Source organism: Lagopus muta, chromosome 5, assembly GCF_023343835.1.
Source record: "Lagopus muta isolate bLagMut1 chromosome 5, bLagMut1 primary, whole genome shotgun sequence".
Classification (NCBI taxonomy): Eukaryota; Metazoa; Chordata; class Aves; order Galliformes; family Phasianidae; genus Lagopus; species Lagopus muta.
In genome coordinates this window covers 942,619-959,387 of record NC_064437.1, presented here as the reverse complement: position 1 = coordinate 959,387, position 16,769 = coordinate 942,619, and the positions used below count along the sequence as shown (strand labels likewise).

At 43.8% G+C, this 16,769-nt stretch overlaps 1 protein-coding gene across 13 annotated transcripts in view; it reads left to right on the top strand.

Annotated features, from left to right (window-relative positions):
• Positions 1-16,769, top strand: part of LRRC7 (leucine rich repeat containing 7) — a 189,090-nt gene that overhangs the window by 153,825 nt on the left and 18,496 nt on the right. For 10 of the 13 annotated variants that reach the window (XM_048944844.1, XM_048944843.1, XM_048944845.1 and 7 more), the window contains 7 exons: positions 2,181-2,250; positions 3,838-3,937; positions 4,612-4,736; positions 8,868-9,068; positions 13,799-13,897; positions 15,755-15,866; positions 16,091-16,271. In XM_048944844.1, the coding sequence (XP_048800801.1) occupies positions 2,181-2,250; positions 3,838-3,937; positions 4,612-4,736; positions 8,868-9,068; positions 13,799-13,897; positions 15,755-15,866; positions 16,091-16,271 (888 nt within the window). The remainder of the gene's footprint in view (positions 1-2,180; positions 2,251-3,837; positions 3,938-4,611; positions 4,737-8,867; positions 9,069-13,798; positions 13,898-15,754; positions 15,867-16,090; positions 16,272-16,769) is intronic. The other 3 variants (XM_048944852.1, XM_048944851.1, XM_048944854.1) reach the window with 2 other exon arrangements.

Sequence of the window (16,769 nt, the reverse complement as noted above, 5' to 3'; positions counted from 1 at the left end):
CGATTATGTATGTAGCTTTCCATGCTATCTAGTGAGATCTTTCAGTATTTAGTATAAAAGAAAAGCTCTTTGTTGAGCAGCACAGTCATAAACTTTCCATGTCTGTACTACTATCTAATTGCAGCCACATGTTAGGTGCATGGAAGCAGAGCAAACCAATCACGTTGTCTGTGCTGCTGAAAGGCAGAGGAGAAAGCCAAATCTTTAATCCAGGTTTGTGACTTAGTTCTTTGGAACCAGTGGAATTATGCTGATGCAGGCCAAATGGGATCTGGCCCACAGTCTGGAAAGTAAACACAAGTAAATGTAAAGTAGATGAAGCTGCATCTATGCATAACATTGGAGGTGCTTTGTAATGGTGGTACGACCTCGTTTTGGCTGATGAACAGTTATGTATTTACCTTTGGTGGTCAAACTAATCCAGTGTAAGCAGCAAGTACAGCAGGCCCTGTTCTGAAGTGTGCAAAATGCAAAACCTCCTCTCTTGGTAATTCCATTGTTCATGAAAGTCAGAGAGATGCAGCTGCGTTGTTACTGCAGATGGGGGGAAATGCTGATGAACTTCACACAGTTGGAAAAGCAGTCATGAATTTAAATGTGGGGAAAAAAAGTTGCAGTCAGAAAAAGAGGCTGGGTTTCATTTTGATGGCAGATTGTCAAAAATCAGCGCTGATTTTGGGTGCCTCCATTCACTGATCTCTGATTTGACATCTTTTCTCCTTAACGGCACCTCAGAATCAATCCTCTTCAGACACTTAAAGCAAGGTGTCGGGGCTTCTGGCCATTACAGATGAAGAACTCTGTGTTTGGTTTGGCTGGAAATGTAAAACCAGCCCGGGGACTCCCTTGCCACACATCATTTCTGCTTACCAGGTGTGTTCTCCCTCTGATACCCCTCACTCAACTGGAGTGAGCTGGGAGCAGCAGCAGCAACCTCTGCAGACCCTGCGTCCCAAAGGCAGAGCGATAAGGGGGTCACTTGAGAAGCCACTTCTTGTCTCTTTATACAGAAAAAAGGATCTGAGTAAAATGTCCAGATAACCACGAGAACCAAGAACCGTTATGCTGTGAGAGCCTACTTGCCACCTCTGTGCATAAAGAACATTTCAGTCTGCGCTGTTCCAGAGATGATGTGTGCATTTTAAGACAGCATTGAAAACTAAATCTCAGGAGGTTCAGAGACTCTTGTGGTGTTAATTATAGGTTTAAACATGCAAGCACGTGTAAAAACACCCTGATCTATGCGGGTATTTCATAGCACACTGAGTATATACACGTTCACGTCAATTTATTTCACTTGTATAGGGACATCACCTTTAGGATAAGGTATTCTTATTGAAATCACAATCTTCATGACTGTAGGGATATTTCTGGCTATTTGCTGGTAGAGGGGCAGAGGGTTCTGCTGGCGGCTGCTTGTCTTTGCTGGAGGTTTGTCACTCTTTCTCCCTGTGCTATCAGTTCGCCTGCCCCTCAGGGAAGGGATTTACACCTCCTTTTTGTGGTTAGATCACAGTAAATGTTCTGCAGTCCTTCCTTTCGGCCGTCTGCTTCTTTTGGCAGCCCTCTGTAACGCGGAGCTGGGGAGCAGCAGCGTGTGACCAGGGCTGCTCTCTGCTTTGAGATGGGCTGCAAAGAGAAAATACCGTGTTCAGAACAGGGTGCTTCCTGTGAAAGCGTGGCTGGAGCTTCCACAGCCACCTCATCACCTCTTCCCTGCTCCCACACGCAGATTGTTTTAGGCAAGGTGTTCACATATATCATGAAAAGGCTTTTTTTTTTTTTTTTGCCATTTAGGCTCACTGTGAATTTGTCTTATTTTGATTTTATACCTGGCATTTCTGCAGAAATGAATTTCCCGTTATCCTCGAGTAATTTGTGTTCCAAAATGTAACTGGTAAGTCAAAGGGTTCCCTATGTCACCTGTGCTGAAAGCTGGTAGGACTTTGCTATACGTCCTGCTGGGACCAAATCTTTTCTGTTATAGGGTGTAAATATCTCTCTTAATGTGGAAGTACTTAAAGGGGAATCCCCTTAGTAAATGCTGTATTTTAACAAAATGTGAGAGAAAATAAAGATAAGAAATGATAGCACTTTTAGTCTGATCAAGCCAATCATGCTGTGTATCGAAGGAATTATGTAGCAGTGAGGGACTCACGCTGTTCCCTTCTCATTTACAGGCTGAAGAACTTGCCATTCACTTTTACTAAACTCAAAGAACTTGCAGCTTTGTGGCTTTCTGACAACCAGGTAATGGCTTCCAGCGTTCATAATTTCTTTAGTAAAGTACAGGGGCCATGAATGAGGTCTGTAGCCATACATCACTGCAGCAGAGCTTTAGGAGAGGTCTGTCCCAGCCCAGCTGCTACTTCCCTACCAAGCTGTAGGCAGTCCTGGCTGGCATTCATTATCTGGGTAAACCTGCCATTGCTGGGCTTATTGCTTGCTGCTGACTAGCCTTCTGTGCCCTGATAAAAGTAATAAACAGTGATCAGAATTATCAAGAGAATGTTCGGTAAACAGAAATCCAAGAGGCAAGGCTTTGTTCTCAGCCTTGCTCTTACTTTGTCCCATTCCTTATTCTGTCTCTACCCCTCCATTTTTGTCTTCTGCCTTTTCCTGTCCATGCTTCCCTTTCTGCATATTTCAGACTCCAGTGAAGCCAGTGAGAGTTTAAATGTACAGAAGATGCACAACAACTCTCAGTCTTGTTTTAGAGAAAATTCTCATTTAAGTTCCTCTTAATTTTAGATATGCCTTCCTTAGTTCCAGGGAGCTCAGTTCATGTGGCATTACCATTAATTCCTTAGGTAACAGCTACCCAGCATCTGAGCACTAGAATAAGTCCCCATCAGTCCTGGCAGTATTGGTGGATAGGATAATTTTGCAGTTCCAGAATGTGATTAAGTGGAGACAAATTCAATTTGTACAGCTTTAGACAAGTTCAACATAACTAGCAGGTTTTAATAATTGCAGTAAGTTCTCGTAGTGTCATCTTTCCCACCCTACAATAAAGCCCAGCATCAACCATTACAACTCCTTAACTGAAGCTGAGGAGCATACTGATGCTGCTGGGAATGAGTCCCTCCTGTATCTGTATGAGGCAGCCACAGGAGCTGGGGCTGTGCTGTGCTGCCTGCAGCATGCCATCCACTGAGGCAAAGCACAGGGACAGCTGCATCAGTGCTTTGTTGCATTTCCCCTTCAACTTAGTTTTCACTTGTATGGCTAAGGAAAAGGCTTCAAGCTGAAGGGAGGGGAGACAGTCTGGGAGGATTAATACACAAGGATGAATAAATTTTCAAGCACTAAATTAGGATTCTAACTCTTATTTCCATAAAAAAATGCCCCTACCCATCCACCAAACATACACTTCCAACTAAGCAGACAATGCTTTTTCAGCATTTTGACATTAGTGATCAGGTTTAGATCACCTTCTAATCCATGAACTGTGACAGTCACTCCTGGGTGCTGCATTACAGCACATCAATAACGGTAGCCAGCTGAGTAGAACTCAGTGTTGCCTCCATGCAGCTGGCACCAGGAGCACCCTCAGAGTTGCAGGACCCACTCCTTGGGCATCCTGGCTTAAAGCATGCAGCCGGTATTTCTGGTGTTAGAGTTCGTATGGCAATCCTGGTGGGAGTTACAGGCAGACTGAGGAATGGGAGAGGTAGAAGTGCCACCAAACACCGTTGGCTTGGTCCATGGAGAGGGTTCTTTCCATTCAGAATTTTGGTTATTCCTGTGTTTTCTGCTTGTTGCCTGCTAAAACTCCGTCCTGGCTAACAGACGTGCTCTCAGTGACCAGCTCTTTGTTTTGCCTTTCCTACGCAGTCCAAGGCTCTCATCCCCCTGCAAACTGAGGCTCACCCGGAAACGAAGCAGAGAGTTTTGACTAACTACATGTTTCCCCAGCAACCCCGCAGCGATGAAGGTAAAACACCATCAGCCTTCCCCCCTGAGGCAGCAGCAGGCTGTGGGGTCTGGGGGCTCAGCGGTGGCTCTGTGCAGCAGTGTCTGTGCCTCCTGAAGCCAGCAGTGTGCACAGAGCAGCCCATGTGCTGCCATGCACCAAAGGCTCCTGCTTCCAGCCCATTGCTCTCAGAGAGGAGTGGGGGCACCTCCTGGAGCCCCAGGGGCTGCCTGTTGGCCTGCCTGGGCTGCACAGAGAGACCAGGAATTGCCTTGGGCTGCGTATAAAATATCCACTACTGTTAATGTTTATTAAAAAAAAGAAAAAGGGGTAACAAAAGTGTAACACAGCAAGTTGGACACAGACAAAGGGTCACAGGGAGCAGAGCTGTGAGCCTGACAAAACCAGGGCTTGGCTCTGAAGCCCCTGCATCCCGGTAGAGAGCCTCCATGCTCCTCCTCCAGCTGTGCCCCAAGGCCCTCTTGCTCTCCACCATTCTCTCTGTGATCTGAGCATTCACGTTTATTTTTAATGGTGTTTTTCGTTATGACTTCCATTGCCCCCTCAACAGTTTTGAGACAATGATCCAACGTTTCAGGATCACCCAAGAGCTTCTCTTTTTAGGTGATTTCCAGTCTTTGCTGAGGGCATTAATCTCTTGTTCTGTTGCATTGCCGCTTGCAATTTAACTGTAGATTTCCAGTCAGACAGTGATAGCTTCAACCCTACTTTGTGGGAGGAGCAGAGACAGCAACGTATGACTGTTGCCTTTGAATTTGAAGAAAAAAAGGAAGAGGAGGAAAATCCAGGGAAAGTTAAGGTATGGGGTTTTTGTTTGTTTGTTTGTTTTGCATTCACGTATTAGAGACAGGGTCCAAAATACAGATGCTGAATTGAACTATTTCTCTGTTCTGAATAATGAGAAAATACTTGGTCGCATTTCATAAGCATCCCTGTTTTCTCTGAGGTGCACAGAACTGGAAGTTTGCGGTTATTTTCCACACAGAATGACTGGGATATCAGAAATCAGTCCAGACCCACAGGCTGAGTGTTGGGCACCTAATGGGGCACCCATTTCATCACTAAGACAAAATGAACACAGAACGCTGGGGAGCTGGGATTAATCTCCAGCCACATCATTCTTTAGAAATATTTAGATCCTGTGGGGAGTCTGTATTCCTCTCAAGGTGAAAGCTGATGAGAGCTGTTAATAATAAATATCTAATATCCCATTTAGATCTTGTTGGGAAAATTGATTTTTTGTTTAAATATTTTTCCTAATCAGGAGTTTTCACTTAACTCTTGCAACCAAATATAATTGTTATATATGCTACTGCTTTCATACTTTAACAAAACAGAAAATGAATTAAAAAAGCAATCTGGCTCACAATAAATAGATCAAACTGAAGTTTTACCCCATATGAACTGCAGATTTATAGCTTATGTGTGGAAAGCAGAGTTCCTGGGAGTTTCACATTGTTCCACTACTTCTTGTTATAACTTTGACTGTGAGTAACATGTCCAGGTGTGCAAAAGTGTTCACAGAGAAATAGATAATTTTAAGATTGTAGGTGGATTGAATTGTATTACCTTTTATTTGCGAGCATTGTTTCTGGTATTGAAATGTAATATAAGAAATACATTGCGTAGCCATTTTGGTTTTAATATATTTCAGAACTCTATGGATGACTGAAACCAATGCTTCCTTTGAGTAAGCTATTTCTGTAGACAAACAAAATCCTTCATTCAGCTAATGCTGTTCCTATAGTCGAGTTTGAGTGCTGCCATCTGCTGTGTTGGAACTGGGGAGGCAAATGCCGCTGAGCCCAGTGCCGCATCTTGGGGTGTCCCAGAAGCAGCCCTGGACACACAACCCATCCTACGCCTGGGGATGAACTGAGGACAGCCTGCCCTGTCCTGTCCTTCCTGCTGGGATGAGGGGCTTTGCCATGTGGGTGAGCCATGGCCTGCAGGGCTGCTCTGTCCCTGATGTTTGGCTTGGCAGCTGAAGCCAAGGGCGGCATTTACCCTTTGGGCCACTGTAGGGGAAGAGCCCAACGCTAAAATATATTTTCTGGAGTTCTTACTTACCTGTTTGACTCCCACCTGTGGAGAGAATGTAAACCAATGATCAGCGCGATTCTTATTTCTGCACAAGATTCCTCCATTTCCATATATAATCATAGAGCCATAAAATTATAGAATGGTTTGGTTGGAAGGGACCTTGAAGATTACCAAGTTCCAAGTAGGGAACATTTCCCACCAGCTCAGCTGCCCAGGGCCACCCCCAGCCTCGGGCACCTCCACGATGGGGCACCCACAGCTCTGGGCGGCAGTGCTGGGGCCTCCCTGCCCTCCTGGGGAAGAATTTCCTCCAAATCTCCTCTCTTCCAGTTAAAAGCCATTACCCCCTGTCTTTAGCTAAAATTCTCTGATGAGAGACCCCCAGCTTTCCTGCAGCCTCAGAGGCCCTGGCAGGCTGCAGTGGGGTCTCCCTGGAGCGTTCTCCTCTCAGCCCCCCTCCCTCAGCCCTTCTCTGCAGGGCAGGTGCTCCAACCCGGTGCTCTCCTCCGTGATGATCCCGGTATCTCTTCATCAGAACAAAACTTTACCTTTTGGAGTTGACACCTTAGTCACTGCTTAAAGAAGAGTTATTAAACAGAAAGCTAAGCAAGAGTTAGGAGCTGATCAGGTACGTCCTTCCATCGGTGCATCCTCAAGAGAGCGTTTCTCCTCTTTTCTATCTCCGTGTGTACGCCAGATACCCATCAATACCAGGGACCTTCATGGGATGAATTTGAAGGTTATCCCAAATTAGCAAGGGGTGGTTACCACAAACATTGTTTGCACTTTATAAAAGGACACGTGGTTTTCATTTTATGTATTTCATATTTAAAACTGACTTCCCATCCACGCTACATAACACCGATTTGAAGATCTACATTATTCAACAAATTCTTCCTTAAAGCATTTTGAACTCTGATAATTCTCTTCTCAGAGTCGCTCTATTTTGGTGTCGCATTGACAGTTTTCTGTGTAGCAGTATTTCTAAGTCAGCAATGAAAATACCTGCTTTCTAGTGCATAGCACCCACCACAGCTGCCAGTATTTTATGGTGTAATACGCCCAGCGATATCAGGCTCTTACTGAAATCCCTGTCTGACTTGCCTATCACATGCAAGTCCTTTAGTTAATTTCTCTTTGGCTAGTGCTTACTGAGGATTTGCTCTGTGACTGCAGTTCTATGCTTGTCTGTAGCTTTTGCATTGAAATCATGGCTCGGATTTTCTGGAAAAGCGATTGCCTCATTAGGCCACATCTGAAAATGATTTCTTTCAACCGTAAATCAACCACAGCCTTAGTAATGCTTTACAGACTTAATTTCTTTTTTTCTGTTGAAGTTCTTTATTAACATATGACATCATAGCCATACATTTTAACGTTTTATGTTAAAGTCATGTCAGAATCTATTATATGTAATGTTTATTCTACTGTGGCTCAGAATTATATGCTAGTATTTCATACAGCTTTATTTTCAAATCAATCGTGATTTTGCTTCCAAAATATTCCCATTGACAGACCATAATCATATGAATCCAAAATTGCCCTTTTCCCACCTGTCACAGGTGTAAAATCCAATGACTGTATGGTGACCTATTAAAAGCAAGCTCCCTTTGCTCACCTCATGTATGCAATTGGGTAAAACTTTGCCGTAAAGGCTTCTGCTTACTTATCACACAGCAAAGACAGACTAATTTCAAATTTCACAGCCTCACAAGCAAGCTCAGTTATCCTGACACGCTCAGCTTGCTCTGGGAGCTGCCACTGTTCTTTGCTGAAGAAAATCCAATTCAAAGTTGCTGCATTTGCACCCCAAGTTCATCCCTAGGAGAATGGCAGGTAGAGCCAGCACCTGCTGCGTCCCAGGGGCTGTGCCTGGGGTCAGAGCTCCTGCCTATGGAAGGGCAGAGCAGCGGTGGGAAGCCTCCACCACGGGCAGCGTGCTGAGGTCAGGCTTTGTTTGATTCCTCAGCATCTCTCCTCGTGCCGGGATGTGATGTACAGCAGACAAAAGAGGTCTGTGACACGATGGGGAGGTGTAAGGACAGGCCAGCACCATGTAGTAGGTCTCCTTTCCTGCTTGGATTGCTCCTGGCCTGGTAACCTGCCACCCTGTCCACTCTGAGCAGTTTGCTGACAGTGCTGTGTCATGCCCCTCTTCTCCTGTTGCTCAATCCTGAGATTTTGTAGTGCTGTCTTCAAGCTGTGATTGATTTGGACTTGGATGACTGCAATATTTCTTTACTTCTGAGTGATAAAAACAAAAAGCTCAAAGTGTTGATTGTTGTAGGGAATCTGTAGGTCTGTCAGTCAAAGTACTGTTCAGTGTGACACGGGTTGACTTCTCTGTAGTGGTTTAAGTCTGTTTTCCTGTATTTCTGTATACTGGAGCAGAATTCACGTACTTGAGTGCATGTATGTACATTACACATCTCAAAGAGCAAATAGATCCCAGTAGATCAGATTCGTTCTCAGCTATTATAGATAATTCTGATTAATTCTGTACGCTGAGCATAGCTCAATTAGTTCTGCATTTGCATCAGTATCGTTTTGGAGAAGTGTGATTTAATACGTTAGTACTCTCAGGCCAAGTGCAGAATTAAGATGCTATACTCTCCCAGGGTGAAAGGTAGGCTTGCAGGGAAGCATGCCCATCCATTATTTTATGTCACTGGAATTCCATCATAAGTTGCCATAGTGTAACTGATTGCCAAGTTTGGTCCAAGAACTGAAGAATCCATGAGGGCTAGCTGTATGTAACAGGCTACCTCAAATAGACTAATAACAATTTGAGGAATTTGCACTTAGCCATAGTACTGTAACCATGGTTTTAGTTTGCATGCTGTTTTCATTTTGTATTTGTGCTTTAATTCTTTTTATGAATGTTCAGGTTGAAATAAATCTAAAACGTTATCCCACTCCATACCCGGAGGATTTAAAGAATATGGTAAAATCAGTTCAAAATCTGGTGGGCAAAACAAGCCATGGAGTACGGCCTGAGAACTCAGCACCAACCGCCAACACTGAACAAACTGTGAAAGACAAGTATGAGCACAAGTGGCCCATGGCACCAAAGGAGATTTCAGTGGAGGTAATGTAAAAGGATCGTTGTTCCTCTCAAGAGTTCAAGACGGGGTTTTAGTATAACTCCCTCAAATGCTGTGCTGCATCTGCTGTGAGCTTCTTGCCTAATGCTTCTAGTTTAATTCTGCCAAGTAAGCCTGGTTTTATACTGAGTTGCTCTTTCCTCAATACTACTAAGATTTTCAGATTGAAGCTTTGATTTTAAATCTAGCTGGATCTGAATTTTTGTCTTGATATGTATCAGCTCTCTCCTAAATGTTACTGACATGGCCAACTTGCCTATTGGTGAGAAAATGGAACTGACTGTGAGTTACGCCTCAGACTTAAATGTATCTCTGCAACAATATGTAAATGAAAAATCAGTTTGTTCTGTTGACAGTGCTACACCATAAGGTTCTGCTTCTTACAATCCCATTGCGTGTAATACAGAGCCAGCAAGCCTTGTCAAAAGCTAATGAAGCCAACAGAGGCGCCTCCTAACCGCAGGGAGCCATAGATCAGTGCTGCCCGGTGACTTCCAGTGTGTTGCACCACCCAGCCATGTGTGTTGGCCAGAAGTGGGACGGCACACATAGTGAGAGTTCTCTATTCTGACCTAAGTGTATTTCATGAAAGGTAATTCCAAAATAGTGCATAGACTTGTGCAAAGCTGACGTAAGCAGCTGCAGTTTGATCTGCGAGGACATCTGATTATTGATGCCTTCATATTGACAGCTTACTTTACGTAGGTACGACTTACACATAGGGGGAATTTCTCACTCTGGCAGTATTTACTGATAGGTTATAAGGTGCTTGGACAGGTCTACAAACTGTATTCTAACACAGAACACATGAACTATTTCCATCCTATCAACGTAGACGTGTTTTTCATCCTCCTTTACTGCAATACTGGAGATGGTAGACCTTGCCTAGATGTTGTTTTCCCTAATACTTTAAAAGGGCCAGCAGCAAAATAGCTCAGCTACAGGAAAAAAATAGTGTTCTTGTCATTCAGACAGATAGCATCACTGGGAAGCTTTCATGGCAGGAAAGCAAGATGGTGTATCTATGTTATTCTCTTTGGCATCCTGTGTAAAGATGAAGAAGGGGTGTAGAAAATGTGTGAATGATTTTGTGAATAATATTGGCATGATTTCAGTTGTAACATATTAAATAAAACATAATTAAGCTCCATTTGCTTTGCAGATAATTAGGAGACAGGATCTCAAGCCTCAAGTTAAAATACAGTTTGAAAATGCAGGTGTGTTCTGATAGATTTAGACTGAAGACAGTGTCTTATAACAAGGTAATTTAATTTCAGGTGCAGTGCTCACTTTTCATCCTCTGAAGCCAGATCGGCTGGTTTCTTTTCTGATCTCTCTTGGGTTTTCTTGCAATTAATTGACACGTGTGTCTTCACAGAATTGTTTCTAAATAATTAAAGGGAGCATCTGAAATGAATAACAAAGTACATTTCAAACCCCCTGCATCACCCTCCACCTTCAGTGATAATAAGCAATTTCTTAATTAATCATCACTTAAAATAAGCCTGTTCATTGTCCTGTGTTTCATTGTGAAAGATGTGCCTTGTAGCCAAAAAGAAGGTTGGGATAACACTGTGTACCCCTTCCATGAGCGACAGTGAGGAATACCAAAAATTGGCAACTACGATCTTTACAGTTAATATTCTTGGTATGAATGGGCTGAGAAAATCATTGGAAAGAGATCTGCACGACTCCCAGGTTTCTGTTTTTTAAAAAAATCTCTTTTTTAACCCAGAGTGCAGCATTCCATCCCTTGTGTTAATTCCTAGCAGGTTTATTAGCACTGAGTAGAAAGAAGAGATGGTTTTCTTCTGAGTAATCTGCTGCAGATGCTGTGCTGGGTCTGCTGAGACCTTCATCTCTCTTCAGTCAAAACAAGACCTCAATCCTTTTAACTTCCTTCTTCTTTACTTGCTCAGCTTTGTGTTGTTTTAGGGGGATGGGAGTGAGAGAGAGAAGGCTGTTCTTTCTGTTTTGTGCTCAGTCAGATCTTCTAGAGAGTCTCTAAAACTCATCCTGCCTTTCCAGAAATACTTTGCATGCTTTTATTTCCCCTGGGCTGCCTGGCTTCAGTTCATTCATTGATGTATCCGTCATGGGAGCTGTTTTCCCCTGAGATGCACAATGACAATCTGACTGGGAGGGCAATTTGCCCTGAAGGTTTTCAGTTTGTGTCTGCTTTTAGGCCGTGCCTTGATGGGCACTTTGCAACAAAATGACCTATATTTAACAAGGAGCCAGAAATATCTTCGTTATCGAGTTTTGCCATATGACTTCTCCATAGCACAGAGCATCTTTATTGAGGTTATGACCTTGGTGGCTTCCAGTCACAGAAGGAAGGTGATGGTGTTCTGTTCTGGAGGTCTGACTTGCAAGAGAGCTTTCTCCAAATAGGGTGTCAAACGTCTTAAAGTTAATTCTGAGTTACTTTGACTCCTGCCTGACCTTGTCTAAGAGTCTGGATGTTAGAGGCATTATTCAGGACTGTCTCCAAGGTAAAGCCTTCATTCCAGAAATTCAGTCTTGAGGCGTGGGTCCTGCACGAGGATTCAGGAGGTGCAGCAGTGTGTCGTGGCGCGCTGTGCCATCACATGGGCCTGGTCTATGCCTCGTGGACCATACAAGGACTTTTTTCCAAGAGACTCGAGACTCTCTTTGTTGGCAGCAACCCCAGTGATATGTCTGCCCTCGGGTGCATATCTGTGTGGACTGAGAGCTGGTTTCCTCCTGAGATGGGAGAACACAGGGAGTGCAATTCAGAGCCTGAGGTGCTGTAACTCAGGGCAGCACTGGGCCTTCTGTCCTCACACTGAAGACCACATACAGAACAGAGCAGGCCCATGGTTTATAACTTAGCAAGATGCTGGTAGGTCTGCCATCCTCTGCAGTTCATGACTAAGCACTGGCTGGTTAGCATCTGCAGGTTTTCTTTCCAGAATTCTGGCCATGTCGGCAAACAGGCCTGGCCTTTTGAAGAAAAACATTTTCACAACAAAAAGATCATTACAGACTTTGGCATCTTTGGCTGTAGGGAGTTCTGGTCACTGCTTGGATGCTGTACTTCTGATCACCGCAGCCGTCTGGGTTAGCGTGTGCGTTCCTCCAGCTGCTGGCCAGTCCATGGGGCTGCAAAGCAGAAACATAGAGCAGAAACAGCCCTACCTGCCCATGGCAGTTGTTTTTCAGGACCTGTTATGTCTCATTGCATAGTGCCCCCAAAACTCCTTGTCTCGTTCTGCTCCTCGTGTACTTATGTCACCAAATCAGCAAGCTCGTGTCTTCTTGTAGAGCTCTGCTGCATGGGAATGCCTGCTGGAGATGGCTGCTGGACCAGCTGAGATGTGCTTGAGGGTTCCTTCATTCCCCACCTTCAGATTCCAGTTCTGCATTCAGTTTTCCTTCCACCAGTTCTGTCCCTTAGAGGGACTTGCATCTCATCATTACACTCTGCGTGGGACAGCCCTCGGGTCTGTGGTCACTGAAATGGCCCTCCTGGGAGCTGCTGTTGTGGCAGGAGAGAGGTGCAGATTAGGGGACAGATGGCAGATCCTCTGCTCTGCATTCCTGTGGGGTAATCCCACATTCTGGGGACTCTCTACGTTTCTAGATTGATGGCTGCATTTTATTTTGGTCAGTCTGGTAATTGCTATCAGCAAAATACTATGACTTGTTTTCACACAGCTTCAGGCAGGTTGCATCTTGTGGTCTTGCCAGGAGAGGACTTGTTAGCCAGGCTTTATAGCTCACAAGGGAGCCCAGACCTGCAGAGGGGTGACCTGGGTGAGGGGCACAGCAAGGCTTTGTCCTACACACACACAGCTGGGCCTGCGCCTGAATTGGCCTCACTTCTATGGAAGGGGATTCATCTTTATTCTTTCATTAAAACTTTAGTACAACCTGGACCAAGTAACCTTGGCCTGGGTCTGGTATTTGTTGCATTTGCTTCTCGATTTCTGTATGGCTGGCGTGGCATCTTTCCGATTGCCCCAGCTCTCAGCAGGTTGTTCCTCTGGTCCAGTGCAGGCTAAGAGCCCTGCACCATCGCCTCTGCCTTGTGTGTGCTGCCCCTGCACCGAGCCCCAGGCTGCTCTGCTCAGAGTCTTTCTGTTCTTTGCAAGCAGACCCTAAGAATGAGGTTATTTCGAAAATCACAGCTCTCTAGATTTTGATGTGATGTTTTTATGTTGTCAGACAGTATTTCTCTTTCCCGATTATTTTGCTGGTTTCTGCCGTGCGCTTTCTCTTGGGAAACAGCTCGCCATATTTTTCTATCCTCAGCATATATCCTCCTGTGTTCAGTCCTGGGGAATAAAACACAAGTACATTCATCTCCTTCCTTTGTCCTCACAACTGATCTATCCAATAACACCTTTTATTTTCCATTAGTGCCCTTTTGTCCTTTTAAGCCAAGTAGTAGCAAATAGAATATGGTTGGGGTTTCTTACATCTTTCACTTCATGGCATGTTCACAAATGCTGGACTAATTCTTTCCAAAATGTACTGATTTTTGTTGGAACTGCCAGAGTGGAGGCTAAAATGATAGAAAAGAAAGAATATGGCATAGAAAACTTCATAAAGTCATACACCTAAAATAAAATCTGTGTTCATCGTTATGTCAAAAATGGAACTGCTGGTTCATCCTGCCTTACAGCAAGTAGTTTTATTTTGAGCTTTTAACTTTTGAAAGTTTCATGGCACAATATTGGGATTCTAGGTGCAAGAATTCCATAAGAGTCACCTGTCTGATACAGACAACACTCATAAATCGACTCTGGACAGGAAGGAGAAAGAAGAGTGTACAAAAAGCTCAGAGGTACAACCAGAAATAAGTTTGAAGCATGCACCATGCTTCAAAAGTGGAAAATCTCTCTCCCTGAATGTATGCACTTTGTTACTTTTCAAAAATCATTTTGCATGATAAGTTTGTTACACTGCAGTAGAAATGATTGTTCTGCACTGGAAAAAGGCTGTTCACTATTGCTAGTTTTGAGCTGTGTGCACACTGGTAGTGTTAGGTGAGAAATCACACGCACCACAAGGGAGCTCTGTACATCAAGGCAGTAAAATCCTGCAGTATCCCAGCATGCAGTGTGAAGCTGTATTTGCATAAACGTTAGCACTGATGGGGTTAAGTTAATGGGTGGTGAGGGTGCCTGCTCTTTTCTATGTTGGTATGGCACTATCTCTAGTAGTACACAAAAGCAGAAGGATTAACATACCTGTTTTTAAATCTAATCATGTTCATCAAGAATAAATCACTCGGCAAATGCTTCTACAAATCTTTGTTTCCACTGCTGTTACAAAGTCGTTAATGGAGCTCAGTTTCCTCGAGGTTTTCTTTTGGGTTAAAATCAAGTAAAATTAAAAAAAAATGTTTACATTTCAGTGATGCATTTTTGTTTTTGGTACTCCGTTTTAAATTCTCTAAATGTTACACCTCCTACCTTTACTGACTCCTCTCTAAAACTGTGTGACCCGTGATCACTGGAGTACCTTTACAGCTAAGGTCCGGGCACAGGACCCCCATCGTGTCTCCACAAGAGAAAGCTCCCTCCCAGTTACGTTTCTTCTAACCGTTTCCTTCCTTGTTTTCTTTACTAATTTTTCATTTTCTCCTGGTAGCTCTCTAAAATGTCTTCTTTCTCACTGGTTATTTTCCTTCCCAGCCTCCATCCTCTACAAAATCACGGCTCATCCTCCCACCTCCAAGCCGATGCATGTTTCTCTTACTCCTTCCCACAGGGATCTTCCCTGCTGTTAGTTAGCACAGTCTTGCTGTACCCATCCCCACCAGTTCTCTCCCCATGATGTTCTCCTGATCCCACACACTAACGCCCAATGTGGGTTTCCCATATTGTTTGTCTTCCTCCTCGGTGCAGGGTTACCTCTGCCATCCCTCTGCTTCGCATCCTCTCCTACCCTGTCTCCCCAGGTCACCCATCTTTGGGAACAGCACCTTTCTTATTTCTAAACTTTTTCCCGGTGGTGACATAAAAAAAAGCCCCCAAATTGCTTGTTTTCATCTTAATTTCCTGCTTCTGGCTATCCCATGAGCCTAATTTAAAAGCACTTGTTTAAAATACTTCTTACTAAGACCCCATCTCATTTTCTTTCCACTTTTTAACGTACGTTATTTTCAGTATGTATCCTATTGCTGTCTGGAACTGCAGAATGTTGTGCAGGGGAATCTTAGAAAGTCTGCAGAAGGAACTCTGCTGAACTCCTGAGGAGTTTTTGAAACCCAAATTATTTAATTTAATGAAGTGTAGCAACATCATGACCTGAATCTATGGAAGGACTAGTGCCACAAACGAATGAACGAACGAACACTTACTCCTGAAGTTAGAAGTAGATATTAATATTATTTTTTAATTTATTTCTACTGGCAGCTTGCATTTTTGTGACTTCTGCTTCATCAAAAATGTTTACATGGCCTTGATGTATCCCACAAGTTCCATCTGTTTTGTCCACATTTTCAAAATGAATGCATCACCATCATGTTAGAAGTATTTCTGTAGGACTGATTGGAATTTTCAGCTGACAAATCATTGTGATTAGATTATTTCTGTCTGGTGGGGTGTCGGTGTGTTGTCACATTCATGAAAAGAAGGCTTTAAAATGTTTGTTGACACTGTTTCCTATGTTTACTCTACATTATTGTATTCCTCAGGATGCCTTTGGACATCCTGCCAGTGAGATGAGGATAGGGGAACTTCGTCCTTCCCTGCCAGAGACTCCGTTGTACCCACCCAAACTTGTTCTTCTGGGTAAAGACAAGAAAGGTACTAACTTGACTTACAGCCTTTTAGATGGGTGCACACATAATCTGCATAGACAGAATCTAGCATATTCTATACTTCACTGATTATAAAATGTATTTTGTACGTATTTATGCACACAAACATATATATATATATATCTCCATAGTATGCATTTGAAAATGTTTTTTCTGGAGCTTAGTTTCCAAACATCACCTCCTGAAAATGTTTGCTGTGTTTTGTTTCAGAGTCGACAGATGAGTCTGAAGCAGATAAGATCCACTGTCTGAATAACAGCGTTTCCTCAGGCACTTACTCAGACTATTCCCCTTCCCAGGCTTCCTCAGGGTCCTCCAATGCGCATGTTAAAATGGGGTCCTTGCAGACATCGGCTAAAGAAGCAGTGAATAACTCTTTGTGGGGGAACAGGTGTGAGCCTCTTTTTAACACAGCTTCTGATTGCCTTTTGTCTTACCTTGTCACACCATATGGACTGATGCTAGCTGTTAAAACATTCAAATCAAAACAGTAACGTTTTACCCCAGGTTTCTTGGGGTGTACATGTAAATACAAGCCCAGGCCGCAGAGTGTTGGCCATTCCTTCCTGCTCTGTAAACGTCAATAATTCTGCGGCTGCTTTTCCAACCACGTACAACAGCCATGCCCTAAAAGCACCTCATAATTGAGCTGTAATTACTCCGCTCTGTGTGGTCCTAAGCTGCAGCTGGCTGTAGTTTAGTGTTAACAGCGTGCGTGTGTCTCTCATTCATGCTGTCCTGAGCCTCACTCTGCCCCAGAACTCCAATTGCAATGCAGATGATTGGAATTTGTAATGCACACCGGCCATCAGCAGCTGGAAAGTGCTCTTGTTGCGTTCAAGGAACACTGTGCTCTGTCTGTTCCTGCCTCTGGTCACCCAAATGTACC